The sequence below is a fragment of the Zea mays genome, chromosome 4 (assembly GCF_902167145.1).
Source record: "Zea mays cultivar B73 chromosome 4, Zm-B73-REFERENCE-NAM-5.0, whole genome shotgun sequence".
Classification (NCBI taxonomy): Eukaryota; Viridiplantae; Streptophyta; class Magnoliopsida; order Poales; family Poaceae; genus Zea; species Zea mays.
Genome location: NC_050099.1, coordinates 170,713,131 through 170,741,101, shown reverse-complemented (window position 1 = coordinate 170,741,101; position 27,971 = coordinate 170,713,131). Strand labels below are relative to the sequence as shown.

Genomic DNA, 27,971 nt, shown 5'->3' with positions numbered 1-27,971 from the left:
GTCCGTAGCAAAAACACGAGTAACGGTCTAGTAAGACATAAGGTTAAGAGCATCTCCATCAGTTCTATAAAAAAAATCCCCCAAACTCTGATTTAGCAAGTAACTAAATATATATTAGGAACAAAAATAACCGTAGCCTCCGACAGTTCTTAATTCTCATGCTGTTAAATATTTAAAATTATGCAAACTCGAAGGTTTCCATAACTTAAATTATTTGAAGTACATTACTTGTATACATGTGTAAACTCTATGGCAAACAAGTGATGATAAACAAGTGATTTTACCGTGTGACTGATGAGCAAAACATGCTATTTGAGTACGAAACAATTTCCCAAGTTTGAAAATTGGTATATTTATGAACCTCACTTAAGTAACTGTTGGAACATGTTTTTTGTTATCGACATTCTAAATTAAATTTAAATACTCTAAATTAAATTTAGTGAGTTTTTTAGGAATTACTAAGTTGTTCTTAGATACATTCCATTATACCTATATTTATCTTAACTACGTCTTCCAGTTAAAAATATTGAACAGTGACGATAAATAGAGTACAAATTTAAAAGGAGATAAACGTGGCAACAAATCAACCGCCCCAGAGGTATCCGCCTCCGGCCTATCCCCTCCACTCCCGACCCCGCGATCCCCAGACCCGGTCCACCAGACCACCACGCCGCCTCCGCTTTCTTCCCTGCCTCTACTAGTCTACTTCAACTGCAGCCATCCGCCATTCCCGAAGCTTCCAGAAGCTCGCCTGCAATGGCGAGGCTTCTCGTGCTCCGCACGGCGCCGTACCGTCACTCTGCCCACCTTTGCGCTGCCACCCTCCTCGTGCTCCCTCCCTCCCAGCACCGCCACTTCGCCTCCTTCACCTCCCCTGCCCCCTTTGCCGCGCGCCGCATCCTCCCCTCGCCACTCCGCCTTCCTATCCGCGCAGTGGAGTCCTCGCCCGGGCCCACCAAAGAGGATCAGGAGCCGTCTCCGGCCGCCAGTGAGGCCCAGGAGCAGCTAGCGCCCGCGGTGCCTGCGTTCGAGGTCGAAGAGCTTGGGTGGGGGACCCAGCTCGCCGTCAAGCTCCGCATGCTCGTAGCGCCGCCGTGGCAGCGTGTCCGCAAGGGAAGCGTCCTCAACATGAAGCTTCGCGGCGAGGTGTTTGCTTCCGGCACGGAGCACTTGCCGTTTATGCTCTCCTGTAACGTGATTTGATCATTTCGTACATTCTGAAGGTCTTATCATAAAGTGTGTCTTAGGGCCTGTTTGGATCCATTGTGATTATAATAATCAACTAAAATAATCTAGTTGTGATCCCAACAGGCCTAGACTATGACCTGGATTATATCCACCTCAGCACCTCCTTTGGGTGATTATGTTTTTTTTTCACTTGAACTCTGAATAATCCGCCGCAATAATCCAGGAATCCAAACACTCTTATTTTTGTAGCTCATAATCCATATTATAATAATCTTACGTATAATCTAGATTATAATAATTCAGTTGTGATCGAAACGAACCCTAAATATTTTTGTGCTGGCTGTTTATCTTTGCTTCTGTAGAGTTTTCTTATGGTGTTGCCTCCACTCTCGTCCAATACTAGTTGCCATTGTGCAATCTAGACTTTGTTTTGCCCCCCCAGTTGTTGTCAACTTTAATAATGTATGGTCTATGGTGTAACTTTGAGATTTTTGTTGGCATTGGCGATGGTTGCAGATATCTGATCAGTTGAAGACACGCTTCTCATCAGGGCTGTCGCTACCACAAATCTGTGAGAATTTTGTTAAGGCAGCATATGACCCACGAATCTCAGGGATTTATCTGCACATAGAGCCACTGAGATGTGGGTGGGCGAAGGTGGATGAGATCAGAAGGCACATTGTGGATTTCAAGAAGTCTGGTACTCAGAAGCTACTCTAAAATTTGTATATTACTTATGTCATGCATGGCGGATGATGAACACATTTTAAACAATCTTTTAGGTAAATTTGTTGTTGGTTATATGCCTGTTTGTGGGGAGAAAGAATACTATCTTGCTTGCGCGTGTGGTGAGCTATATGCACCTCCAAGTGCTTATGTTGCCCTGTTTGGCCTAACTGTTCAGCAAACATTTCTCAGAGGTAATTTCTTGTACAAAAATGACATGAAACATGTATTTTCCTTTTTTTTATTCTTTCTTTTGGGACCTTGAGGTGAGCTGTTGGGACGGGTTGAACGTTGAACAAGAAACATTATGCTCTTCTGCAAACCTGTTATTAAGTTTCACCTCTTAACAGTGGAAAGATGCTTTCCTGATTTATCGTTGTTGTAGCGGTGCAATAGAACTAGTTAAGTTGGTTACTCTGATTTGGATGGATTTCATGTGCACCTGGAATGTGCTTCTTTAAACATCTTTTCTCTTAGTACAAAGATAATTCATTATATTATAGTAAATATTATGCTCTTAATATGTCCACTGCAGTTAAACACAAAGTGATTCATTGAATACATGCAATAAGTTTTTACAATATTGGCTATTTTTACCTCCAAATATTAGACAGGGCCCGTCAGTGGTGGAATCAGGATTAGCTAAAGCCCTGGATCGACTTGTGACAAAAGCACGCCAAAAATATAGTTGAAAAACTATATGACAACGTAACATAAAGATAGATAACATAGGAAAAACATAATTGTAAACCAATAACTTTATTTTTCTTCATCAATTATTTTAAGTCCAGAGCTAGATCCTAATACAAGAATAAAAACATATATTAAATACTTAGAACATGTAACAAAGATAATGTAAATCAAGATTTAGAACATGGACTATATAGACACCATTAGAACAAGATAGATTAATCATGTGATTTTTTAATATTTTGAGAGGGGTTAAAAAAATTAGGCCATGGCCTAGGTGGCTCATGGCCTGTCTCCTCCCTTGGGGCCACATATATATCTTGAAAATACTCGTACTAGGTTTTATAAATATGTTAGAAGAAACACAAGTGATTAGCTGCAAAAAAAATTTTGTGCCTTGGGACTGTTAGAGGAACAGTAGCTATAGGATGAGCAGAGGTGAATGGCTGGGCTGGGGATAGAACACAGGTTCTGATCTTTAGGCCCTGTTTGTTTGAGCTTTTGGACATTTTTATACCACTAGCTTTTGGACTTTCTAAAAGCCAAACAGCTCCCATATATATAGAATTAACTCAGTTGGTTTGCAAAACCGACCTGCTGTTCCTAGCAGCTATATAATAGCTGCACAAAGTCAATTTGACTACTACCGCGGGCTGTCAGGGCAGCGGGTGGCACTGCTCGTACTGCCTAAGCAACAACCGGCTACATCTGGGGAGGGGCAGACCCAGTGCCGGAGACTCCCACATGGGTGGGGTCTGGGAAAGTGATAAATCAAGATAAGTCTTTTTTCGCTCAAATGCGGAGAGGCTGCTTCTAACCCCGCGACTTAGTGACTCATGAGACAACTCTCACCACTACATCATGTCTGCCCTTCCTCCTCCTGCTGTACGCTAGTAATAACAAATTGACTGCTACTACTATCTGCATACATGACACTTACTAGCTAAGGGAAGTCTGCCGACCTCCATATACCCAGTGGTGGACCTAGGATTTTTACATAGGGTGTGCCGCAACAAAATTTTCATGTAAAATTCTATCTAATATACATATAATTTCATAGTAAATTTGGTAAACAATTTGATATATAGATATAAAGTTTGACACTCAACAAATAAGCATGAAAATTGCATACATTAAACATAAAGATTGCAATAATACTATTTATCTGACCTGCGTTTCCTCAACGCCATAAAAGTTTCAATTATATCTTCTTCATTCACTTCGAAGAAAATATCCCTCTCGATGTATGTAACAAGACAATCATCCAAAAGACTATCACACATCTTGTTTCTCAATTTAGTCTTCACCAAACTCATTGCAGAAAATGCCCTTTCCACACTTGCTGTCGCCACCGGCAAAAGCAATACCAATTTGAGAAGCAAATAAACCATATCAAACACCTTATGTCTCTTTGTTTCAACAAGCTTAACTGAGAGGTCCACAAGATTAGTTATGTCTTTGAATCTATCATCTTCTCTTATGCCATCAATGTAGTTGTCAAGTTGCAAGTCAAGTTTTAACAAATCAGTGCTTGACATGTCGGAAGCCGAACGATCGAGATCGAGAATTTGGAACAACCGTCTGGCATCGGGCGAACGGGATGGCCGGGCGGGGTCCCTAGTGGGCCTGGCTTAGGGTCTGGATAGATGCCGTTGGGCCCTTGCCCCTTGGCCGTTGCAGAAATGCAGAACGAGCAGAGCGTGGGAGGCTGCCAGGCTGGGAGCGTCAGCCGTCAGCCGTCAGCGGACAGGCGGACAGCGGCTCAGCGCGTGGCGGCGTTGGGCCTGGGCGCCTGGCGTGTTCCTGTCGCCGGCTCGCCGCTGTCGCTGTCGGCCAGATCGCCACTTCGCCAGACACGGAGTCGCAGGTCGCCAGCCGCCAGAAATTGCGTCGGAAGCCGAACGATCAAGATCGAGAATTTGGAACGACCGTCTGGCATCGGGCGAACGGGATGGCCGGGCGGGGTCCCAGGTGGGCCTGGCTTAGGGTGTGCCAGGGCCCACCCGGACCCCCCTGTGGGTCCGCCCCTGCATATACCAACCTGTACTATTTACTATCTGGTCAAGTAAAAGACACAAGGATTATATCCAAAAAAGGGGTAGACCCAGTATCGACGGCTCCCACATGAGTGAGGCTTGGGAAAGGATAAACCGAGGCAAGCCTTTCCCCGTAAATGTGGAGAGGCTTCTTAGAACCCGTGACTCAGTGAGACAGCTCACAGCTCTCACCACTCTAGGTCTGCCCTTCAGGCCTCACAAGTATTATATCTAACAGGGACGATATTGATCTCCAAGTTTTACTTCTTTATGACTGATGGGACTATTGCCTGATGCATTTCTGATAGTTTCACTTCTCACTGGGTGCTAAGGGCCTGTTTGGTTGCTGCCCTGCCAGGCAACCATCCTAGCCCCAGGCGACCAAAAATCGGACGCATGGGATGGATGCCTGGGCCAGGCAGCTCCGGCCAGGAGCCATCCAAACGAGCCCTAAGTTTTATACAGTTGGTCATACTTTACATTTTATTATCCCACACACATAACTTAAATGCAGTAAGTTCCTCTGAGGGTATCTAATAATTTCAAATTCCATCGGTAAGGTGTCCTTGAGAAAGTTGGAATTGAACCGGAAATTCAAAGAATTGGTAAATACAAAAGTGCCGGAGATCAACTTGCACGCAAGAGCATGTCAAATGAAGTTAGGGAGATGCTGGCAGCACTGCTTGACAATATTTATGGAAACTGGCTGGAAACAATATCTTCTACACATGGTAATTTCAGCAGATTTGTTTTACGCGTGTTAAGAGAAAAAATGTCATTGCAGAGTTTGCTCTACAGGGAAGAAAAAAGAAGAAATTGAGGGATTTATTAATTCAGGGGTCTACCAGGTTGCCAGACTCAAGGAAGAAGGTTGGGTAACAGATTTACTGTATGATGATGAGGTACAGGTTTCTGAATTAGCTGTTAGCATGGTGAAGTTAATTGCACAGATAGTTACTACAATAGCATTTCATGTTCAGAGCACATCTATGTTGGTTGTTTATTTAAAGGCATTTTCAACAGAAAGATGAAGCTGGAGAAGGTCGATCTTATTGCAGTAGGGGGCTCCCCTAGTGTATTTGCGTAGAAAAAGAAATCCAAAAGAGTTGCATGAAGTAAAATACAAAGTAAATTATGGATGTTAACAATATATTTGCTCACAACAATTATAGGAGTGAAAGAAAATTGATTTCTAGTTTATGGTTTTGGCATGTGAATTGCTAACTTCCATGTATTCATTGGATGATAATTCTTCATTTTGCCTTTCCCCATCCATGAAGGAACAAAGAACTTTTCAATTAGGTTGCAAGGGCCTTTTAGTCATTTCTTATTATGCTTATTATGAAGTGTTCACAAAAGTTTAGGATTCATATAGGACAGTAAGTTGACATTTTATTTATCCATAGGTTCCTTATTTTTAGCTGGTTACGCGGGGGGGGGGGGGGGGTTCTCCACCTAAGGATTCCATTGATCTTTCTGCCATGGCGGATAACATGGTTTTTAAAGCGGTAAGGCGAGACAAGGCGTTGGACTACCGCCTGGACGCCTAGGCGAGGTAGGCGGGCAAGACACCTAGGCGTTGGACCTCCGCCTGGACGCGTAGGCGTCGCCTATGCGACGCCTTAAGAACAATGGTGGATAGGAATGTTTTACAAAATGTATCATTACAAAACAAGCACATTGGGGGCAAGGGGGATAGATGGGGGCTACGACGTAATTACACACTAAAGAAGGTACACCAAGCCTCCATCTGTCTTCTCTTATGTGTGTGTGTGTGGGGGGGGGGAGACGTTGAGCCCACAACCAGGAGTCGGCCCTGCATAGCTGAATTATGTGGCATAGCGGGGGGGGGGGGGAGTTCACCTATGAAAACATTAGCATTCCTGCGTTTCCAGAGATGCCAGCAACACAGGAGGATGAAGCCGCTAAAGTTCCGGCCTTTGAGGGTAGGCAAGTTCATGAAGGCGAGAGCAGTGTATGTTGGGGGGATGGCAATGTCAGTGGTAGCCCAAAAGGTGTTTGCAAAGCTGCAGTGGAAGAGGATATGGGAAGTTGTCTCAGGGCCAGCTTTGCAGACAACACAAGTGTCACTGTCTAGAATTTTCTTTTTGCAGAGATTCACCCGGGTTTGGAGTCTGCCTTTATAGGCGAGCCAGGCGAAAAACACACTATGGGGGAGTGTGGGAGGACCTCCATGATTTTTCAGCATTTTGAAGAGGAGGTCCGAGTGCAGGGAGCCATCCTTTTTAGCAAGAACACACTGCCTGCTATCTGGCGCATCAGTGAGCCTGATGTCCTGGAGGAGAGTGCTGAGATTGTCATGCTCTATCTTGGCCTAGTCCGATAGGCGGGGAACAAAGGCCAAAGGCAACTGGTGGGAGAAGACCCTTGAAACGGGTGGATCCACCAACTTAGCATGCGATTTGAGGGTAGGGAATTTCGTGGCAAGGTCGTCATCCGAGCACCAAACATCATGCCAAAAGGAGCTATTGTTCCCAACTTCCCATCATGAACGTCATAGGTGGTGATAGCACGATATAGAGGAAGCAAGGATTGCAGAGAAGCCTAGTGGGCGCCTGGGAGGTCGCCGGAGAGATTTGCCAGGCAAACATGACGGTGGACCCAGGCACCCTAGGAGGAGTTGGAGGAGGATGCGTGCAGGCGGTGCAACAGTTTAAGGTGGAGGCAGTTGTTGAACAACTCAAGGTCACAGGTCACGGACACCAAGGCCCCTGGAGTTTTTGGCCTCGAGAACATTATCCCAAGAAACAAGGCAGCGAGATCCGCTGGAACTATCTTTGCCCGACCAAAGGAAGCCGCGACGACATTGATCAAGCTCTTTAACAACACCTTTCGGAAGATGAACAACACTCATGGTGTAGTTTAGGTGGCTATCGAGAACGAAGTTGATGAGCACCAAGCGTCCCATAGGGTTCAACAAGGATGCCTGCCACCTAGCGAGGTATTTGTCGATTTTTGCTATAGTGGGGTAGAAGTGGTGTAGACGGAGTTTGGTGGGGGAGAGGGGGAGGCCAAGGTAGGTTTGGGGAAAACCTTCTATACGACAGCCGATAGTGGAGGGGACTTGCTGGGTATGCTCTCGGCTCATATGCATGGGGACAACAACGCTTTTGTTGAAGTTGATCTTGAGACCAGTTAAGGAGCTGAAGAGGTCAAGGGTTGTTTTCAGGTGGGTGGCGTCATCGGGGTGGCCTTTGAGGAGAATGAGGGTGTCATCAGCGAATTGGAGGACTGCGCAAGGCTCGAGGGGAGAGAGGGTGCCTGGTATGCTGCACACGAGTGATGATCGCCTGGAGCACATCAACAACAAGGATGAAGAGGTAAGGGGACAAATGATCCCCTTGGCGCAACCCACGTTTGCAGGTTAACCAAGGCCCAAGGGACACGCTTACCAAGACAACAGATCTGGAGGAGGTTATGATTGATTGAATCTAACCAAGCCAGGGGTTACTGAAGCCACGAGCCACAAGGATTTTAAACAATGCACCCTAGTCCGCAGTGTCAAAGGCTTTGGCGAAGTCAAGTTTGAGGGCAAGGGTGGGAGTTTTTCTTTAGTGGCAGGCATTGTACAAGCTCGAGTGCGTAGATGAAGTTTTCAGAGATCGATCTTCCTTTGAGGAATCCAGTCTGGTGAAGGTTGATGAGGGAGCAAATGATCGGTTTAAGGCGGTTTGTGAGGATTTTGTAAAGGATTTTGATACCGCAGTTTTGGAGGCAGATGGGGCGGTAGTATCCTATGGCTAAGACATCATTTTTTTGGGAGAAGGGTGACTTAGGATCGGTTGATGATGTCCAAGTTGGCGTGTCCGGTGTGGAAGGCTTGAAGGAGGTTCAAGACGGTGTCCTTAACAGAAGGTCAGGCAACTTTGTAGAAGCTAGGACCGAAGCCGTCAGGGCCGGGAGCACTGTTGGATGGCATGGCGAGGATGGCGTCTAGGGTTTCTTTCGGCGTGAAGGGGATGTCGAGGCTGGCTGGGAGGGATGAGGGGGTATAGGATTTGGAAGTCGAACACGGGGGCTGGGACAAGGGTTGTCCCCATAGTCAAGGCGAAGTGGTGGGAGATTGCTTTGGTTTTCTCTTTTTGACCGGAGTAGACAACCTGATCAGCCTGCACCAGGACAATGGAGCGTTTCTTCCTTCAAGCGCAGGCATGAGCGTGGTGGAAGGCAGAGTTTTCATTTGCTTCTTTGGTATCTTTTTGTTTGCTTCTTTGCTTCTAGTAGGCCGCCCGCTCAAGGAGAGCTTGCAACAGCCAGGATCTGTAGAGCTCGTGAGTTTGAATTTCGGCTGGAGAAAGATCTCTGCCTTCCTCAAGGTCGTCGAACAATGCGATGAGGAAGGTACAGTCGGCGATCAAAGTGTCCTTGCGGCGGTATAGGTGCCCCCACCATTTGCAAGAGCGCCTAAGATTTTTCAGGCGGTCGGCCAGCGTCGCGGCCGCGTTAGGGCGCACAGGAGAAGCGAACCAAGCCGAGAGCACGATAGGAAGGAAGTGGCGGTTGAGCACCCAGGCATTTTCAAATCGATTTTTTTTGAATTTTGGGATCATAGTGGAGATGGAGACTAGGATGGGCTTGTGATCTAAAATCGGGCGAGGGAGAGCGGACATGGAGATGTTAGGGAAGAGGGTTAGCATCTGAGTGTTTGCGAAGGCCTGATCAAGCCTGGCGAGGGTGGGGGGTACGACAGTTGGACCAAGTGAAGGCGCACCCAGAGAGGGGGAGTTCCATCACATAAATATCATTTAGGGTAGAGTTGAAGGAGGAGCATAGTCTATTGTTAGTATGACCGGAGCTGATCTCATCATGGGATCAGACAAGGTTGAAGTCTCCAAGCGGGAACCAAGGACCTTGAACCGAGGTGTAGAGGTTAGAGAGTTCAACGAGGAAGGAAGGGGAGAGGTGGTGGTATGCAGGAGCGTAAACATTAGTGATGGTAATTGAGCCATCGAAGAGCGAGGATGAGAAGGTGGTGGTTAAAGAATAGGCTCTCTGGATGCAAGAAGCGATGGAGATAATTCCTTATTTTACCATTGTATAATTTGGCAAGAAGTAAATTATTGGTAGTCTGTGCAATTCATGGTGCCAAAGATAATCAAGTATGCATGAAGATGAATAGATGCAACATTGTGCAAGCTGCAAGGCATTTTTGTTCGTACAACTGTGCATGCTATATTATGTTTCAAACCAAAAGTTTCTTTTTAATAAGGAACCCAAAGTTTTGAACTTATGTCTTAGAAGTTAGAATACAAGAGAATTGTTCGTTTCTCTACATCTGCTTAAGCTTTTGGGTTTAACTGGTCGGTGCATGCAATTCAATATGGTATCAAAGGCAGAGGTCTCGAGTTCAAACTAAGGCTTGTTTGGATCCTAGGAGCTAAAGCAAAAGTGACTACAATTTAGTCACTTTAGGAGCTAAAGTTGCAAACAATAAGAGCTAAAAGTGACTAAAATAGTAAAAATGTGTCCTTTTAGTCACATTTAGCTCCTATGTTTTCCGGTCGCTCGACCAGCTAGTCGAACTGGGGGACCGACCAGCGACTAATCTCGATTAGTCGTCGACTAGGTCCGACTAATCGAGCTCTGGTCGACCTGGTCGTTTACTGGTCGTCCTGTTCATCCAGTAGACCAGGACCTATGTATATACTATATAATATATACTATTATACTATATAGTAAATAATTATATAACTATATAGTATATATGAACTTCATATACTATATTATGAAGGATAGGGTAAACATGACATGAATTCAGCAATACTGAAAAGTGAAAACAGCAGAGAAACACATCTAGTTATTAATACTACAAGTCCTAGATACCAGTACCACACAACACACATTAATTTTTCTCGAAAGCGCAGGAGAGCTGCGCGAAAATATATTAAGAAGGGGAAAAAAGGTCCAAAAAGGACCCCAAGATACAGATAAGGCCGCCCTACGGCGGCCAATAACAAGCATAAATGAAACCATCCATGACAAAAAACACTGCTACCAAAACAGCACTACAGCTATCTAGCTAACAGGTAGACCTGGGATGGGGGCAGTAAGCAAGGACAGCTTCTTTGCACCAGCCATAACCCAAAGATCAATCTCCAAACCAATGCTTCTAATAGCAACAGCCACACTAGGACTCTTATTGTCAAAAACGCAGCCATTGCGATGTTTCCAAAGGGTCCAAACACCAAGAATGACAAGAGAATTAAGACCATTTCTTGCAACCCCAGGAATCTTGGTGCTCAAGTCTTGCCACCAATCCATAAAAACCCCTTCACAGGACTGATGGGCCAAGTGTTGTAGATTTACAAGAAGCATCTTGAACCAAAATTCTCTAGCAAAAACGCAGCCCAGCAGCATATGATTTAAGGTTTCCTGATCCTGATCACATAATGGACATCTCTCCGGATGATCCATACCTCTTTTTTGCAACCTATCAGCTGTCCACACCTTCTTATGAGCGACCAACCACATGAAAAACTTAGATTTCGGAGGAGCCCAAGTCTTCCAAATTATATGAAAAGGCTCAAACTCAATTGACCCAATAAAGAAACCCCTATAAGCTTCCTTGGAAGAATATTTTCCATTGGCAGCAAGGCGAAAGAAATGCTTGTCTTCAACATGAGGTCTTAGCTGAACCAAATCTAATAAATCCCACAGGAGAAGATACTCGTTGATAACACCCACTGAAAGGCCCCCCTGAATGTCCGAAATCCAGCTGTGATTGGAAAGAGCGTCCAATACTGTTCTCCGATTAGTCCTTTGCTTAGAAATAATTCTGAATAACCGTGGAGTCAAATCTGCAATTCTATGTCCCGACAGCCACCTATCTGTCCAAAAAAGCGTGGAAGCACCATTACCAATATCAGTTTGCATAGCCATTGAGAAGAAATCTTTTACTTTCTTAGGAACATGGATAGAAATAGAAATCCAAGGGCGAGTTGGATCAGTTTTTGCCAACCATAACCAGTGCATTCTAAGTGACCAGGCAAGCTCTTTTAAGCTCGAAATACCAAGTCCACCCAGCTCAATAGGCCTGCAAACAGTCCCCCAGGCCACTTGACAGTGACCACCTCTTGCATCTTTCCGCCCTCTCCATAGAAACCCACGACGAATCTTGTCAATAGCTTTGAGCGCCCAAGCTGGAAGATCCACAGCCATAACAAGATAAATGACCATCCCTGTGAGAACATACTGGACGTGGATTTTACGACCAGATTTAGTCAATAAATCAGCCTTCCAACCAGCAAGTTTATTTGCAATCTTATCAATGATGGGCTGAATCTGATCTCTAGTGACCTTTTTAATAGCTAGCGGTAGACCCAAGTACCGACAAGGAAAATCAGCCACCTCGCAAGGTAGCAAGTCATGAAGCACAGCAAGGTCTTGATCGTCACATCTAATAGGATATACACTGCTCTTCAAGACATTAGTACATAAGCCGGAAGCCTCTCCAAAGAGGTGAAGAATATCCAAAGTAATATTGATATCCAAAGCAGTCGGACGAAGAAATATCACCACATCATCAGCGTATAACGAAATCCGGTGCTGCAAAATCCGTGGGGCAAGGGGCTGCAACAGCCCAACCTGTTCAGCACGGTTAAATAAGAATACCAAAATATCCATGACCAAGATAAACAGAAAAGGGGACAAAGGATCGCCTTGTCTAAGACCACGTCGGTGAATAATAGTCTGTCCAGGCAGTCCGTTAAGTAGCACCTGGGATGAAGAGGTCCATAGCAAACCACTAATAATGTCCCTCAATATCTGACCAAAGCCCAAATGTTGCAGAACTTCGAGGAGGAAAGGCCAAGCAACTGAATCAAAAGCCTTTGAGATATCTAACTTCAGGAGGATTCGAGAAAGCTTATGTTGATGGAGAAAGCGAGTAGTCTGTTGCACTAACATAAAATTATCCTGAATGAAGCGACCTTTAATAAAGGCACTTTGATTAGGAGACACCATAGTGTGTAATCTACCCGCCAGACGATTAGCAAGGAGTTTAGTGAGCAGTTTTGCGAAGCTGTGAACTAAACTTATAGGTCTGAAATCCTTTACTTGATCAGCCCCTTCAAACTTTGGGATGAGGGTGATATATGCAGTGTTTAGAACATGAAAATTAATGAATCTTCTGCATCCAACAGCCGAAAACGCAGCCATAACATCAACCTTGATAATATCCCAGCAAACTTTATAAAATCTCCCCGTGAAACCATCCGGACCAGGAGCCTTATCTAAGGGAATAAGACAGATTGTATCCCACACTTCCTTTTCTGAGAATGGGGCATCCAAGGCTGACAGATCAAAGTTTGGAATCCCCAAATTTTCCAAGGATATAGTATGCTCTCTATCACTGCAGAGCCCCAGCAGCCTGCCATAAAAATCATCAATCAGATTGGCCTTGTCATCATGACTAGAGAGGACTGCTCCATTGGACACCAATTTTGTGATGAAATTTTTCTTCTTTCGAAATCTGGAATGCATATGAAACAGTTTAGTGTTGGCGTCCCCCTCACGCAGCCACCCAATTCTGGACCTCAACCTAGCAATAGTCCTTTGAAGGGAAGCAAGGGCCAGAGAATGTTTCTTAAGATTTACTTTAAACCACAACTCAGCTGGAGACAGCAGGCGAGAGTCTTGGGCAACTTCCAAGTGATGCAACAACACTCGGGCTAGAGCCAAAGTGGACGAAATATTTCCAACTTTTTTAGCACTCCATTCATGCAGCCCTTTAGCAGCAGCTTTCAACTTAAGATTCAGAGTGGAAAAAGGACAGTTCGAAACAGGGACAGAATGCCATGCCAACGAAACAACCTCCAAAAAACCATCAATCTTGGGCCAAAAAGCTTCAAAATGGAACCTGCGCCTACCCGAAATGTTATCCCTCAAACCCAAAAGAAGGGGACAATGATCAGAGTCATTGGAGGCCAGACTTTGAAGCAGAGAATTCGGAAACATTTCCTCCCAATCCAAGGTACATAAAACCCTGTCCAACTTCACTAAGGTAGGATTAGCCTGCTGATTGGACCACGTGTATTTTCTACCATTCAGAGGAAGATCACTCAGAGCAAGGTCGTTGATCAGATTGCGAAATCTTCCCATCATACCCCGGTTGAAGTGTGGGGTATTCTTATCTTCAGCTTTAAAGATCAAATTAAAATCACCAGCAATCATCCATGGTCCAAGACACAGCCCCCTCAGATTTCTGAGTTCCTGCAGGAATAGGATCTTATCATTATTTCCCTGCGGTCCATAAACACAAGTAAGCCACCAGGGGCTCCCATTTCCATTGAGAAATTGTACTGAGACGCTATTATTCCGGATATACTGCGTGCTTGTGACAACCACATCTTGTTTCCAAGCCACCAAAATCCCACCACTGGCGCCAACAGCAGGTAGCTCGATAAAATTAAGAAACTCGGAGCCTAAGGCTGATAGGAGGACCCCTCTGGTAACGACATCCAATTTAGTTTCTTGTAAGCAAATGATATCAATTTTTGAGGAAGTAACTAAAGAACGGACTGAGTCTTGCCTAGCCGAGGAATTTAATCGAGCGACTAGAATCTAGGTCCAAAAAAATCTAGGTCCTAAACCTAGTCGCCTAGAACCGGCTAATCGAGCGACTAATCGGCCCTAATCGTCGACTAGTCGGACGACCAGGGCGACCAGGTACTCTAGTCGAGTCGGCTGCCTAATCGAGCTCTGCTAACCGACTAGCCCGACTAATCGCGACTAATCGCGATTAGTCGGACGACTTGAAAACACAGTTTAGCTCTTAAAGAGGAGCTAAACTTTAGTCTGTTTCTTTAGCTCTTGGATCCAAACAGACCCTTAGAATACAAGTGAATCGCCTACCTTTCTACATTAACATAAACTTTTAGGTTGGACTGCTATTATAATACAAGTGAATCGCCCACCTCTCTCTATCGACATAAGTTTTTAGGTTGAATTGGTTGGTGCATGCAACTCAATATGGTATCAAACCACAGGTCTTGAGTTCAAATCCTAGTTAGTGCAATTAAATAAAATAATTGTTACTCGCTCCTATTCCACGTCTGAAGACTGAGAGAGCTATTCCACGTCTGAAGATTGAGAGTGCCTCGACATGAGGGGGAATGTTAGAATACAAATGAATTGCCTATCTTTATTCATCATCTTATGTTTTTGGGTTGAACTGGTCACTGCATGTAACTTAATATTTTGGAACAAGATATTAATACACAATTACTTCTTTCACTGACAGCATTAAGTATCCCCTTTGAATGTTCAATACAAATGTGCTTTTGTTATGCGTAATAACAAGTCATAAATGAAATACAGTTCTAATAATATAACTTACATCTCTTCTGCATGTATCTGTTGCCATTGTCTAATTTTCAACAGGTAATGACATTACTAAAGGAGAGAGTAGGGCAGAAAGACAAGAAAAGTCTGCGTATGGTTGACTACAGGTAATTTATGTATTTCTGTGACACTAGGAATAAAGTAGCCTTTCAGAATGGTCCAGTCAAATGTTCTGCAAAACTGGCTGATTTTTTTGTTTTTTCTTTACATATATTTTCTATGTTGCATTTGAAATCTTGATGTTTGAAATCTTAACTCATATATGCAACTAGAAGTATACCCCACGCGTTGCTGTCAGTCTTTTTAGAAATAAAACAGTTACATGTATGAGTTAAACCTATATTTTCTTACATCAATTCTTATTGAAACCGGGCAAGACAATGAAAAGAATCAAATACAAAGAACTAAGAGAATTAGATCAAATTATAAGATGATGGAATAGAAAAACAAACATCAATATATGGATGCCCTCTATATTTCTTATATATTGAAAGTAGTAATTGCACTTAGTAGGATGACATGGATAACTTGCATTAAAAGGTTGAAACTTAGTAGGATGACATGGCTATTAATAGGAGATGATGTGGATAGTTAGTGGGAGATGATGTGGATGACTAGCATTTGAGATAGAACTTGTAGTGGGGATTAGCTTTATAAATGATATAGATAAGCTCTGTAGTATGCATTATTTTACTCATTCTGCACAATATAGCTTTACATAAGGTGTGATGGTTGCTTGCATTAACCTTACCTGCGTTAGGGCAGCTCCAACATATAATCTTAGCCAAGGTGCAAGCATCTTGCATGTCTTAAGAGGTGCTTTGCTAGCCAAAAAAAAGTCTCCAATGTATAAATTTCTTAGCACATACCAAGATGGGACTTGCAACAAATAAATTATCGTTCACAGGGCAATAGATGGAAGGGAAATTTGGATCCATACCATTAAAAGATCACCACTTTGGATCCATACCATTACTATCTCACTTACATGTGGGTCCACATGAGTCAATGACATGTGGGGTCCATGGTATATATCTAAAGTTTGGATCTTTTAATGGTATAGATCCAATTGTTCCTAGATGGAAAGGTGGTGTGGTGAAACCTGTATCTATTGCTCTGAAACAACTCTTTTTTGTTTCTTTGTGTCGAGTGCTCAAATAGCCCACAGGCAGTGGCTGAGGGTGAAGAAAAATGTAGGGGGGGGCAACTTCACAGAATATCTAACTCAGCTCATTGTCTCATACTCCTGCTAATCCTGAAAGGAAGTATGTTCAATCAAACAAGCCATCCGAACTTTACAATTAACCTCAGCTCTACTCTGCATCTTTGACATCCTGCTAATCCTGAAAGGATTCCAAAATGGAGTCTGGATGCAATTGATAAAATACGCAGGGGTTTTCTTTGGAGGGGCTGGAAGGAGGCGAGAGGAGGTCATTGTCTTGTAGCATGGGGTCGAGTTTGCTGACCACTGCAGCTTGGAGGTCTTGGCATATCTAGTTTTCCAGAATTATGTTGGGCCCTTCGAATGCGTTGGCTCTGGCTGCAGAAGACTGATCCTACTCGCCCTTGGTCTGATCTCCACATAAAAGTTCCTGGAAAAGCTAGTGCTTTCTTCATGGAGGTGATCATTACTGAGGTGGGAGATGACACAAACACAAAGTTTTGGAAGGATAAGTGGTTATATGGTAAGCGAATTAAAGACCTTACTCCAAGTTTATATAATATTATACCCAAGAGGATTATCAATAGCAGTCGTTTATGAGGCAATTACAGATAGAAAATGGATCTCTGATATTAAAGGTCCACTGACATTGGGAGTCTTAACATATTATCTTCAGTTGTGGGATATGACTTCAGTTTGGCAGCTGCAGCCTGAGGTTGAGGATAAACATGTTTTCAGTATTGCTCCTAATGGCATCTATTCAGCAAAGATTGCTTACGAGGGCTTATTTTTGGGGTCTGTAATTTTCCCTCATCACAAGAAAATTTGGAAAACTTGGGCCTTGCCAAAATGCCGTTTCTTCATCTGGCTGGTTGCACAAAATCGTCTTTGGACAACGGATAGACTTGCTAAAAGAGGGCTGAGTCATCCTGAGAAGTGCCCCTTTTGTGATCAAGAAGATGAAACTATTGATCATCTCCTTGTTACCTGTTCCTTCTCCAGGGAATTCTGGTACCTGTTGTTAAGGAATTTCGGTCTGCATTCTTTGGCACCTCAACCTGATGTTGGCTCATATCTAGGCTGGTGGGAATCGGTGGAGAATATTGCTACTGGGCTCACTAGAAAAGGGCTTGATTCCCTTATCATTCTGGGAGCCTGGACCTTGTGAAAACATAGAAACAAATGCGTTTTTGATGGCTGCAACCCCAGTGTTACCATGAGTCTTAGAGCTGCTAATGAGGAAAGGATGCAATAAGAGATTACTGGTGCCAAGGGGCTCTGCCATCTAACTGTACCTTTAGCTGAGAACTAAGGAGAGTCTAATGGATTTTTTTATGTATGCTTCTTACTGGCCTCCGTAAGGAGGCTGTTTGGTATTGGCCTTTCTTGGCCCCCTTTTTCCTCTTCTTAATATATTATGGGGCGCAGTTCTCCTGCGCTTTCGAGAAAAAAAAGTATGTAGAAAAAATGGTTTCTTCTTGCTATTCCCATTGCTTCATCCTGGTCTTCTTGTCTTTGTGGTTCCGGATCATCTTAATCACTTGCGACTGCAGCTTTCTCGCCTTTTGTGATCCAGTTATCTAAGGGATGATGATGAGTCGCGAGCAGCTGCCGAGCTGCGGTGTCCGCTCAGCCAGTGGCGCCGTGGCAGAGTCAATCCCATGACTCCCGTTGCCCATCGCATTGTCGCCTGTGAGGTGGGTGCGTGAGCGACTAGGTGTGGACTGCCTCTGTTCATCTGTTCTCGTTACTGTTCAGTGTGGGCTATTGGGTTTTCTTTGCGTGGGCTGAAGAAGTGAAGAATACCCGGGAATTTCGTTTCGTTTTGGGCAAGGAGAGGGGGGTGGGGACAGTTTCGCCTCCACTGGACTCCGCCCCTGCCCACAGGTGCTTGTTGGTTCTAGCATAGCACCATGTCTCTAATGTATTGCACCTGTGTATCGAATCTTTCTCTCCTGCTAGCACTGGCTTAGCAAGAACGTTGGAGTTGTCTTTAGAGTTTATGCATTATAACCCAAGGCAGCATAAATGTATGCAAGGTGTTTGGTAAAATTATGTTTGGTGCACATTGTTTTGCATGCAGTCACCTCCATGTTCTAGTAGAGGTCTGTAGAAGTAGGGTATGTTAAAATATTTTACTTTTTGTGTGCCTCATTGGTTTTTGCAAATCTGCATTGTTCGGTATGACCAAATCTGGTGTGTTAGCTAAGCTAATCATGTAACTTGTATTGGACCTGCTTTGAGCACTGTACAAGCCTGCCTTAGAGCCTTTGTCGCTCTGCGAGCAACCAGACATGAGCAAACTGCGTTTTGCAGGCCTGCATAAGAGACTCTAGCTGGCAACCATACATTAGCAAACTGCATTGCACAAACCTCGATACATGCTAATGCTGGCAACCAAACAGGCCCGTAGATGTCTCCTCCAGCCAAACATGTCAAACAGACCTATATTACATGTATGCCTTTGGTCTATTTTTGGACCCTTCGTCCTTTTCTTAATATAATGATACGCAGTTCTCCTGAGTGTTCGAGAAAAAAAGTTCATTTTAGCAAGTTCTGTGTCATCCCAACTACCCAAAGGAAGTGGAACCTGCCTCCCTATGCTTTCTAGTCCAGGATGCCATTTCCTATATACTTATTAGTATTACTGTTTGACTGTTTCATGTGCTGAACTAGTGAAGATTCTCTTTACAGTAAATACTCGCGTGTTAGTAAAAAGACTCTTGGATTACAAGGTGGAGGAGAACAAATTGCTATAATCAGAGCATCTGGAAGTATAACACGGACTCGTAGCCCATTGAGTGCTCCTAGTTCAGGCATTGTCGCTGAGCAGTTAATTGAGAAGATACGAACTGTTAGAGGTAATTTTGCTATATTATTTAAGCGATCAGTTGCACTCTTTGAGAAGTAAATTTTATTTGTTGTTTGTAAGCAATCAGGTAATTTTGCTATATTATTTCAGCGATCAGTTTATATCTTTGTTTTGGAATCTGGTCTGCAATTTACTTTAGTACCAACTGCTCAAAGCCTCAGGTATTCTGCAAATTTAGAAGGCATATGTGCCGGTTTGTAATTGATATTGAACACATGATATATAATCTCTTTAATTTGCTCTCCATGCCCCTTTTGGTTCAGCCAAAAAATGTTGAATACCAATCATTTATAGCAAGGCATTCAGTCACTCTTTGCTTAATAAAAAATTGAAGCTTTCCATTTCCACTCATCTGTGCCAATTCATTGGTCAATTTCAGTTTGTGCAGAACCAGAACCATTAATTTTGGAAGATTTAACTCATGGAATCCCGTAGCTAGTGAGGACTTGTTTCATTTTCGTACCCCCTTAAAAGGATTTCTTTACCCAATTAAACCATTTTCTTGTAAAAAAATTCAGCAACTATCTGCAACATGATCCCTTCCTTTACACTTCACTACTTCAGTAAACCTTACAAGCTCACTTTGCAACCTTACTTAGTTAAAGGACAAACTCAGTGTTGGCGGCTCCGACATGAGTAGGGTCAGGAAGGAATAACCGAGACAAGCCTTACCTCTACATTTTTGCAGAGAGGCTGCTCGAACACAGGACCTTTAGCTTAGTGGGAACTGGGAAGGCTTCTTACTGAAAGGAGAGATACTATTGCATTGCAGTGAAGATATGTTACATAGCCTAACCCGAATGGGCCTCTTGGGCTAGGCTCTAGCCCAAGTCACATAACAGTCTAACACCTACCACTGCGCCATGCCTGTTCTTCTGCAACCTTAATTAGTTATTCTCCAAATTTTTACTTGTGCTGCTCGATCTCTCTGACCACAAATATAAAGGGTATTACACAAATAGGTGAAACTTTGACTAGAAAATTACATGAAAAATATGATCTATAAGATGAAAATGATTATGTCTTGAAAGTTCTTTTTATATGGACCAATTAAGTGGATACAATGTAACAGTGTTAGCGCAGTTGCAAAATGCTTTTCTGTGAGCAGCCTGCCAAACTGACCTTGAACCAAGAACCGCATGGTTGTGCCCACCTTCCTGAGTAATAGAAGAGCATAGGGTTGCGCCAAAGAAGCAAGACTCGGAGGTTTCTGCCTGTTTCCGTGGTTCAGTTGGCCCCTGCCTTAGAACAACATCTGGGGAACGTCTCTCCCACTGATCAAGTTTTTTTTTTGTATGGACCAGTTAACATCAATTTTCCACTGTCAATCTATCTAATTCTTTACATGGTCATGACTGAATCTTTTACCAGCATAGGTTCTGGAACTTATTTTTAAGATCAGAGGAAGTAGTCCAATGAACTCTGTTAGCAGAATCGACAGGCAAAAAACGAAGTAGATCAACCAACAAACCACAGAGCACGACACACAAATTTACGTGGAAAACCTTTCAATACGAAGGAAAAAACCACGGACACCAGACAGGCGAAACCTTCACTATAAAGTGGAGTGTTTATAGAACGTCGTCCTTAGACGACGGCTTACAAGAGGAGTAATTATGATGACACGCTGCAACCCTAATTATACCGCGGGGGGACCCCGCCCCCTGCATCCCCTGGCGTGCAGGGCTGCTGGCCGATGGGCCAGTTGGCGTCGCTACGCTCTGGCCCAAGCCTCCGCGCGACGGGCCTTCGCTTCGCTTGCCAACGTGGCCCCTTACCCAGAATTTGGATCACCAATTCAATAGACTCTACGAGATTCTTATAGTTTATATGAGCATATACATATTGTGCAAACTCATGTTATTTCAACTGACAATTCCATCACTTCTAATTATGAAGCTTCTTGCTATTTGCAGAATCAGAAAAGTACAAAGCTGTTATCCTACGTATAGACAGCCCTGGTGGTGATGCTCTTGCTTCTGATCTGTAAGTTACGCCTTAGGATTTAGTGATTTGCTTCTCAGCAGCAGCAGCAGCAGAGTTTTTTCAGTAACATATTACGAATTCTTATTTCAACTAGGATGTGGAGAGAAATCCGACTTCTAGCCAACTCTAAACCTGTAGTTGCTTCGATGTCTGATGTTGCTGCAAGTGGGGGCTACTACATGGCAATGGCTGCACCAGTAATTGTTGCTGAGAAACTGACTCTCACAGGGTCAATTGGAGTTGTTACAGGTGATCCTTGTTATCTTGTGTTCTAACTTCTAAGGTTCTAAGGTTATCCGCCTGCAATTGTCACAACTTCAGAATTGAATTAACTCTAGTCTATTCAGAATTCAGGTAGTGAGTTGAGCTACCATCATGTATTTATTCATGTTTTAATACTGGTTTCTGGAATTACAGGGAAGTTCTGCCTTCAAAAGTTATATGAGAGGATTGATTTCAATAAAGAAATTATATCCAAGGGTCGATATGCTGAGCTTAATGTTAATGATCAACGACCTTTAAGGTCAGATGTTGCTTTATTTACATCATGTTATTAGTAATGCTGAGCCATTGGTTAATAATAGGAGCAACATAAAAGCAATGCACTGGAACTCTGGTATAGTTTGCTGTGGTTCCAGTGACATAAAATTCCCCCTCCGCCCATTAATGCAAGGATATTTTGGTAGGATAAAAGTTTTTCAAAGTATATTTTGGATCTTAGTTTCTCTCATGACCAATATTATCTTGAAGCTACTTTGAACACAAATATGTTTATGCAATTTTTATACACTATAGACATGTATACAATTTGTATAATTGTTGGTAAAAGGTTGTAAAGTCTAAATTCTCCCTATTCAAAAGATGCCTTACGTTAGTAGACAGGGGGAATATTCCTTCTCATCATTTCTGTTTGACTTTTAGTTTTGTTTTTGTTGGTACGTTTTTGAAATTTGACTGCATGAACAACATAAACATTTAGTGAATATGAACTTCCATAATGTAGCCTATTGGGCGAGTTCTTTGTCGTGGGCTTATCATATGACTAACTGTGGCATTTGATGTAATATGTGTAATATTTCGTTTCAGAATTGAGAGCTAAATCCACGACCCTACATGCTTTGTGTGAATAGAAAGAAGTTAAATTCTTTTTCCTGTCTATTACTCTATTATGGTTGTGATGCCATCATGCCAATGGCCATCTGTTTCAATTCCTTTTAGTTAACATGTTTTTTTCTTCTGAAAAATCTTAGTTAATAAGTTTAAACACCCTTATCCCTTCTTTCGGAGAAATTGGTTCAGTCCGGTATTTGAACCTCATTCTCTCATCTCAATGGAGAATGTCACAACCATGAGGCAAACCTTACTCTCCCATGGTTCAGTCTGGCCGTTCTGCTGCCAGTAGTAAGTGGTTGACCCAGGTGTGGCTCCGAGCAAGGAGATGAGAGAACAGATTAATTTGTTACGTAGCCCAAAACCACACAGCTACTATCATTATATATATATATTTGTAGCTGGCTGTTTAAATCCATCATCTCTAGACACTAACAAACACTTACTTACTAACAAACTTCTCTATCTAAACCAAGCAACTAACTGAACTTGGCTATTAAGCAAAGATCGAAATCAGCTGGACATGACTGCAGACCACCCCTGATACCTTCTCTGATAGTGCTTGCCCATCATAATTCATAACAGAGCACCGATGCAGCTTGGTTACTATGTGACCTCTGATTAGCCAGGCTGTCTGCACTGCTACCATTTCCATGGCTTCGAGATTTGCAATTAGTTGTTCTATGCTTCACTATCGGATGAACTGCCTTCAATATGAAGTACTTGATGTATTTCCACAGACCAGACGAGGCAGAGCTTTTTGAAAAGTCAGCACAAAATGCTTATGCATTGTTTCGTGATAAAGCAGCCATGTCGCGATCAATGAGTGTAAGGACTGATCTCAGATGTTGAGTAGATAATGTATCTTCAAATATGTGCTAAGTGTTTGTCCCTCCAGGTTGATCAGATGGAGAGTGTTGCTCAAGGTCGAGTGTGGAGCGGCCATGATGCGTTTTCAAGAGGGTTGGTTGATTCAGTAGGTGGACTCTCACAAGCTCTTGCTATTGCAAAACAGAAAGCTAATATACCCAAGGATAAGAAGGTATGGTCTATTATAAAGACTAAGTATTTTGATTAAATACCTATATTGCATGCTACGAGTTTATAAAAAAAATTCTAGTATTCAGCTGTTACCTTATGGTTGTCATTTTGTGAACTAGCGCTTTCCATGTTTAGTTGATCCGTTTCTATTTGGATTTGCTTTAGTTCTGTTACTTTTTATGTCTTGCTTTCGTACTTTATTTCACTTCTCGATAAATTATGCAAGCTTGATGTATTTATGGAGCGACATTGGTAGGAAATGCATGCGTTCACTTCCATATGCTGATTGTATGCTAAACACTGCAGATCCAGCTAGTTGAAGTTTCAAAGCCCTCTCCATCATTACCGGAGATCTTATCCGGCATTGGAGGTTCGTTGCTTGGAGTTGACAGGGCAGTGAAGGGAGTGCTCCAGGACATGACCTCCCTAAGTGGAGTCCAAGCTAGGATGGATGGAATTCTGTTTGAAAGTTTAGGAGACATGTCAGGAGAAAACCAGTTATTGTTGCTTGTAAAAGATATCATGAACTATTTTGATTAATTCTAGCATTCAGGTCCTTATGTTCCAAACATTTGTATTTAGAGATGAGGGGAAATTCATAATGTCACTACACATCTATCTTGCACAGAAACAGGTAGCTTGTGATTTGTGTAGTTAATTTAGCATTGTATATGCCATTTTATTCTTTTGCACTGATGACTAAAAATATCATGATTGATATACTGGGCAAAAGTAAAAGGAACTCCACCTTTTCTTATGCATGATATTAACTCTAATCCCCAAGGGCCCTTGCATTCACTGGTGAGATTTTATTATATGTTGTCGTTGGTCTCATGTTTTTGAAGAGTTTGTAGGATGACCTTGAAGTTTTAGGGAGGTTCATTTGTGACTGGAACCAGTAGACTTGTTCGGTTTGAGATGGATTGGAGGGGATTAAATCATCTCATATTCAAATTTGTATAGGAGAGGATTTAATCTTCCCCAATTCTCTTCAATGCACCCCTAACCGAATAAGTCATAAGGCAGTAACACAGCCTTATGACAGGAGCTTCAGACATGTGCATGTTCATTGGCCATATTTCAGATTTGGTGCATAGCTTGTTTAGGATTTAAATTTGCTGAAAAATAAAGGTAACTCCATTTGCACTCAGTAGTGTTTTGACAGCACCCTTTCTCTTCTTTTTATGAGAAGGCTCCACTACCGTCTATTGCGAGCAACAGCATGAAATCTTTATCAACACTACAGTGCATACGGATGCTTGTGTTGACTACGGCTTCTCATTGTCCTTTTGAGCAACAATTTTACTGCAGGCGTCATGTTTTACATAGTTCCTCAATCTATCCACCCTGCTGTCCTATCTGACAGCTAGTTGTAAGAAACTAAGAATATCATAGAAATACATTTTCCATGTAGCCAAAAAGAGATTCTTGACTAATGTACTTTCCTAATCATCAAATGTATTCCAGTTATTGTGAATTTATTTCTATGCTGGATGAGTACGGACTGAGTGGCTGACTGACGTTTTTTTTTATCTAGCATTGATTCTGAGGAACGACGTACTGAAGTTCATTGCTACTTGGATTTTTTTTTGCGACATTCAACATTAACAATTAACATGATGAAAGAAAATGGAGAACTCATCATTTACCACATGGCAGCTACATACTAGCTTTGATACCAAACATAGAGCAACGATAAAAAAAATGAAAGCATCAGGATAGAAGGAAGGAAGGAAGGAAGGAAGCCTCCTAGTTAAAATCTCATCTAATAACACCTGTAATCCTGGATGCTTCAAGAGTCAGGAGGAGGACTCATGCCACCACTCTCCGCGGCCTCTGCAGGGAGCTCCTCCAGCTGCTGCTGCAACCTGGTCCGTTCATCTCTCAGCCGGGAGTTTTCACGGAGGATACGGTCGCAGTCTCTGATGACACGGTTGAGCACTTGAGCTGGTCAAGGAGCTGGCGGTTGGTGCCGCGGAGGTGGACGACCTGCGCCCAGAGCTCGCTCAGCTGCTTCTGCTTCCTCACGCGCGACCGCCGGGCGGACTCCCTGTTGGATACCATCCTCCTCTTCCTGCGCTCCTCCGCGAGGCTGCGCTGCAGGTAGGCGTCCGACTCCTCCGAGCTGGACCTGTTGTCACCAGCAGCCGGGAAGCTAGCTCCGAGGACCAGGTGATCAGCGACATCTTGGTAGAGCGAAGGGTGCGCAGGCGCCAGCAGGAGGTCGCTGTACTGGAACTGGAAGAGGAAGTCGTCACGGTAATGAGGTCTGAGAGAGGCTGCGCCTGCAGCAGGAGATAGGTATCGGACGCTAGCGATCTCTGCAGCAGGGTACATGTTCACCACACCACTCGATCGAGTTGTGAAATGGAGGGAATGGGTGGCGCGTGGCTTGTGAGAGAAGCGGAGAGGGTGTCCGGGTGGATTTATAGCGTGCAAGAATCATATAGAGACGGACAGGAGTCGACCCACAGCTGCAACGTTCGGCTTGCCTTTTGAGATTAAAGACAGTTGTTTGTTCGGACTGCTGCAGCTATAATTCATATGGATAAAGTCTGTGAGGAAGTGAGGATGCAAGGGCATGAACAACGTCACTAGCACCAGGTGCTCTCTGGCCATTCAAAGGGATGGTGGTGGTTGGATAACAGTGACGGGCATTTTGTGGAGACTTGTGGAATGGAAACGGACCTGTAAGGTTAAAATGCGTGTATGCCTGAGTGCCCGGTATTTGATCGAGGTATAATTTCCCATATAGTCTAGAGAGGGCTGTGTGATCTACTTGACTACGTACTTTTCTAGCCTGTGGGATGCCAGTGATATATATTTTTTTTCTTAATAAAACAGGAGTGGCCAAGTGATCATTAGTTCATTACAGCGGGAATTGTAATGAAACGTTGTTCTATTCGATCTGCAGCAGCTGCTAGCTAATAGTTTCTGCTAGATCGCTCGTTCGACGGGAGAACATTTCAGAAAGCAAACTGTCCGCTGCTGTGGCCCCCGGTGGAAACTTGCTCGGATATAAAGAACGTGCACTTCTGAGGTTGGCGACTTGGCATTATTATTATTTTTCCTTTCATGAACTAGAGGAAAAAAAAACATATCCACTATCTATTACGCCCTGGCACATATATAAACGTTGCGCAGTAGTTCCAGTGGTTGCCTGCATCTCATTTTTTTTTCTAAAAAAAAACTCTCGCTGTCCTGGGAGAACACAACACGATGGGTTGGGTTGGGTAGCGCATGCAGCACGGTCAAGTACTTGCTCACAAAGTCGGCGTTTAATGATGCGCATCATGCAAGAATAGGGTCACGACGTAGTACCTTGTTTTCTGTCGTTTAATGTGCGAGTGCAAGCACAGACAGTGGTAGACGCAAAAGGCCAGGCCAGCCCTGGCCCTTGTGCTTGCTGTTAGCAGCAAGGATATTCGGATAGGACAGGGATCCAGAAGAGAGGAAGAAGCGAGAACGCCGGCTAGAACGCCGTGGCGGCTGTAACTTGGAAGAGAAGACAAGTATCGTATATTTCTTACATGCCCTTCTCCAGGCAGCTCTCAGGTATTTATACTAGTTACTTTCGCTCAGCCCATTAACCCAGGACGGCCCACAAACTCTAGTATTCCTTCTCCTCACTCTCCCAGACGTGCGTGCTCCAGCGTCGGCCTTGGTTGCTGCAGTTGGCCCGGCTTCTTGATCTGTGTTGCTAACATTCCCTCCCGGTGGAAACGCTGATTGCCCCCAAACAGCGGCTTTAGGAAACTGCTGGCGCAAGTCTTGTAAATTCTCCCATGTAGCCAAAGCCTCCGGCATGTAGGACCAACGCACCAGCACCTGGGAACACGGATGTTGACCACGCATCACAGTACGGTACTGCAAAATCTTCTCAGGAACGCTGAAACCGTAGTCCTCAGTTGGCAATGAGGGAGATACAGTCAGACCAGCTCCAAGTGCCTTCTTCATTTGAGAAACATGAAACACAGGATGAATCCTTGAAGATGATGGCAGCTGCAATTTATAAGCGACAGTGCCGAGACGCTGCTCAATACGAAAGGGCCCGAAAAACTTGAAGGCCAATTTTTGGTGAGCCCGAGCAGCAACCGACGATTGTACATATGGCTGTAACTTCAGAAATACCCAATCTCCAACTGCAAATTGTCTCTCGGTGCGGCCCTTGTCGGCTTGGCGTTTCATACGCAGTTTAGCCCTCTCCAAATGTTGTCTAACCAAGGACGACATCAACTGCCGATCATGAAGCCAGGATGCAAGATCGGTAGAGTGCACATTAACTTCATCAGGAATACCAAAGTGGCGAGGACGACACCCATAAAGAGCCTCAAAAGGAGACATGCCAGTAGCTGAATGAGGAGAGGAGTTGTACCAAAACTGAGCCACAGCTAGCCATTGACTCCATTGAGTTGGACAGGCATGGACAAAACAGCGAAGAAAAGTTTCAAGACACTGATTAACTCGCTCGGTCTGTCCATCAGACTGTGGGTGGTACGCCGAACTCATACATAGCTGAACATCCGCCAAACGGAAGAGCTCCTGCCAGAGATGACTAAGAAATATCTTGTCACGATCTGAGACAATGGACTGGGGCAGCCCGTGATGTTTATAAATTTGGTCATGAAACAATCGAGCCACTAAGAGTGCAGTAAACGGGTGTCGCAATGGCAGGAAATTGGCGTACTTGGTGAAGGTGTCAACGACAACCAGAATGCATGTGTAAGTCTGAGATGGAGGTAAGGCTTCAATAAAATCCAATGAAATCATCTGCCATAAAGAAGTGGAAACAGGTAGG

At 43.7% G+C, this 27,971-nt stretch overlaps 1 protein-coding gene and 1 pseudogene across 2 annotated transcripts; one reads left to right on the top strand and one right to left on the bottom strand.

Moving 5' to 3' along the window:
• Positions 1-580: 580 nt before the first annotated feature.
• Positions 581-23,801, top strand: LOC100279804 (putative signal peptide peptidase family protein). Its single transcript, NM_001152760.2, has 13 exons — positions 581-1,146; positions 1,705-1,888; positions 1,971-2,108; positions 5,201-5,371; positions 5,439-5,542; positions 15,042-15,109; positions 18,859-19,025; positions 20,953-21,022; positions 21,117-21,271; positions 21,440-21,545; positions 22,873-22,960; positions 23,031-23,174; positions 23,480-23,801. The coding sequence occupies exons 1-13, from the start codon at positions 757-759 to the stop codon at positions 23,711-23,713; spliced, it is 2,019 nt and encodes a 672-aa protein (NP_001146232.1). The 5' UTR covers positions 581-756; the 3' UTR covers positions 23,714-23,801.
• Positions 23,802-24,790: 989 nt separating this feature from the next.
• On the bottom strand, positions 24,791-25,569 carry LOC103654051 (basic leucine zipper 8-like; annotated as a pseudogene). The gene has a single exon (NR_163815.1). The product of NR_163815.1 is annotated as a basic leucine zipper 8-like (transcript).
• Positions 25,570-27,971: the final 2,402 nt, after the last annotated feature.

Bases quoted from the DNA above. Each gene is read 5' to 3' on its own strand.
- LOC100279804 (NM_001152760.2), top strand. From the start codon at position 757: ATGGCGAGGCTTCTCGTGCTCCGCACGGCGCCGTACCGTCACTCTGCC. The intron at 21,546-22,872 runs GTCAGATGTTGC...GTATTTCCACAG, and splicing joins AATGATCAACGACCTTTAAG to ACCAGACGAGGCAGAGCTTT. The intron at 22,961-23,030 runs GTAAGGACTGAT...TTGTCCCTCCAG, and splicing joins CCATGTCGCGATCAATGAGT to GTTGATCAGATGGAGAGTGT.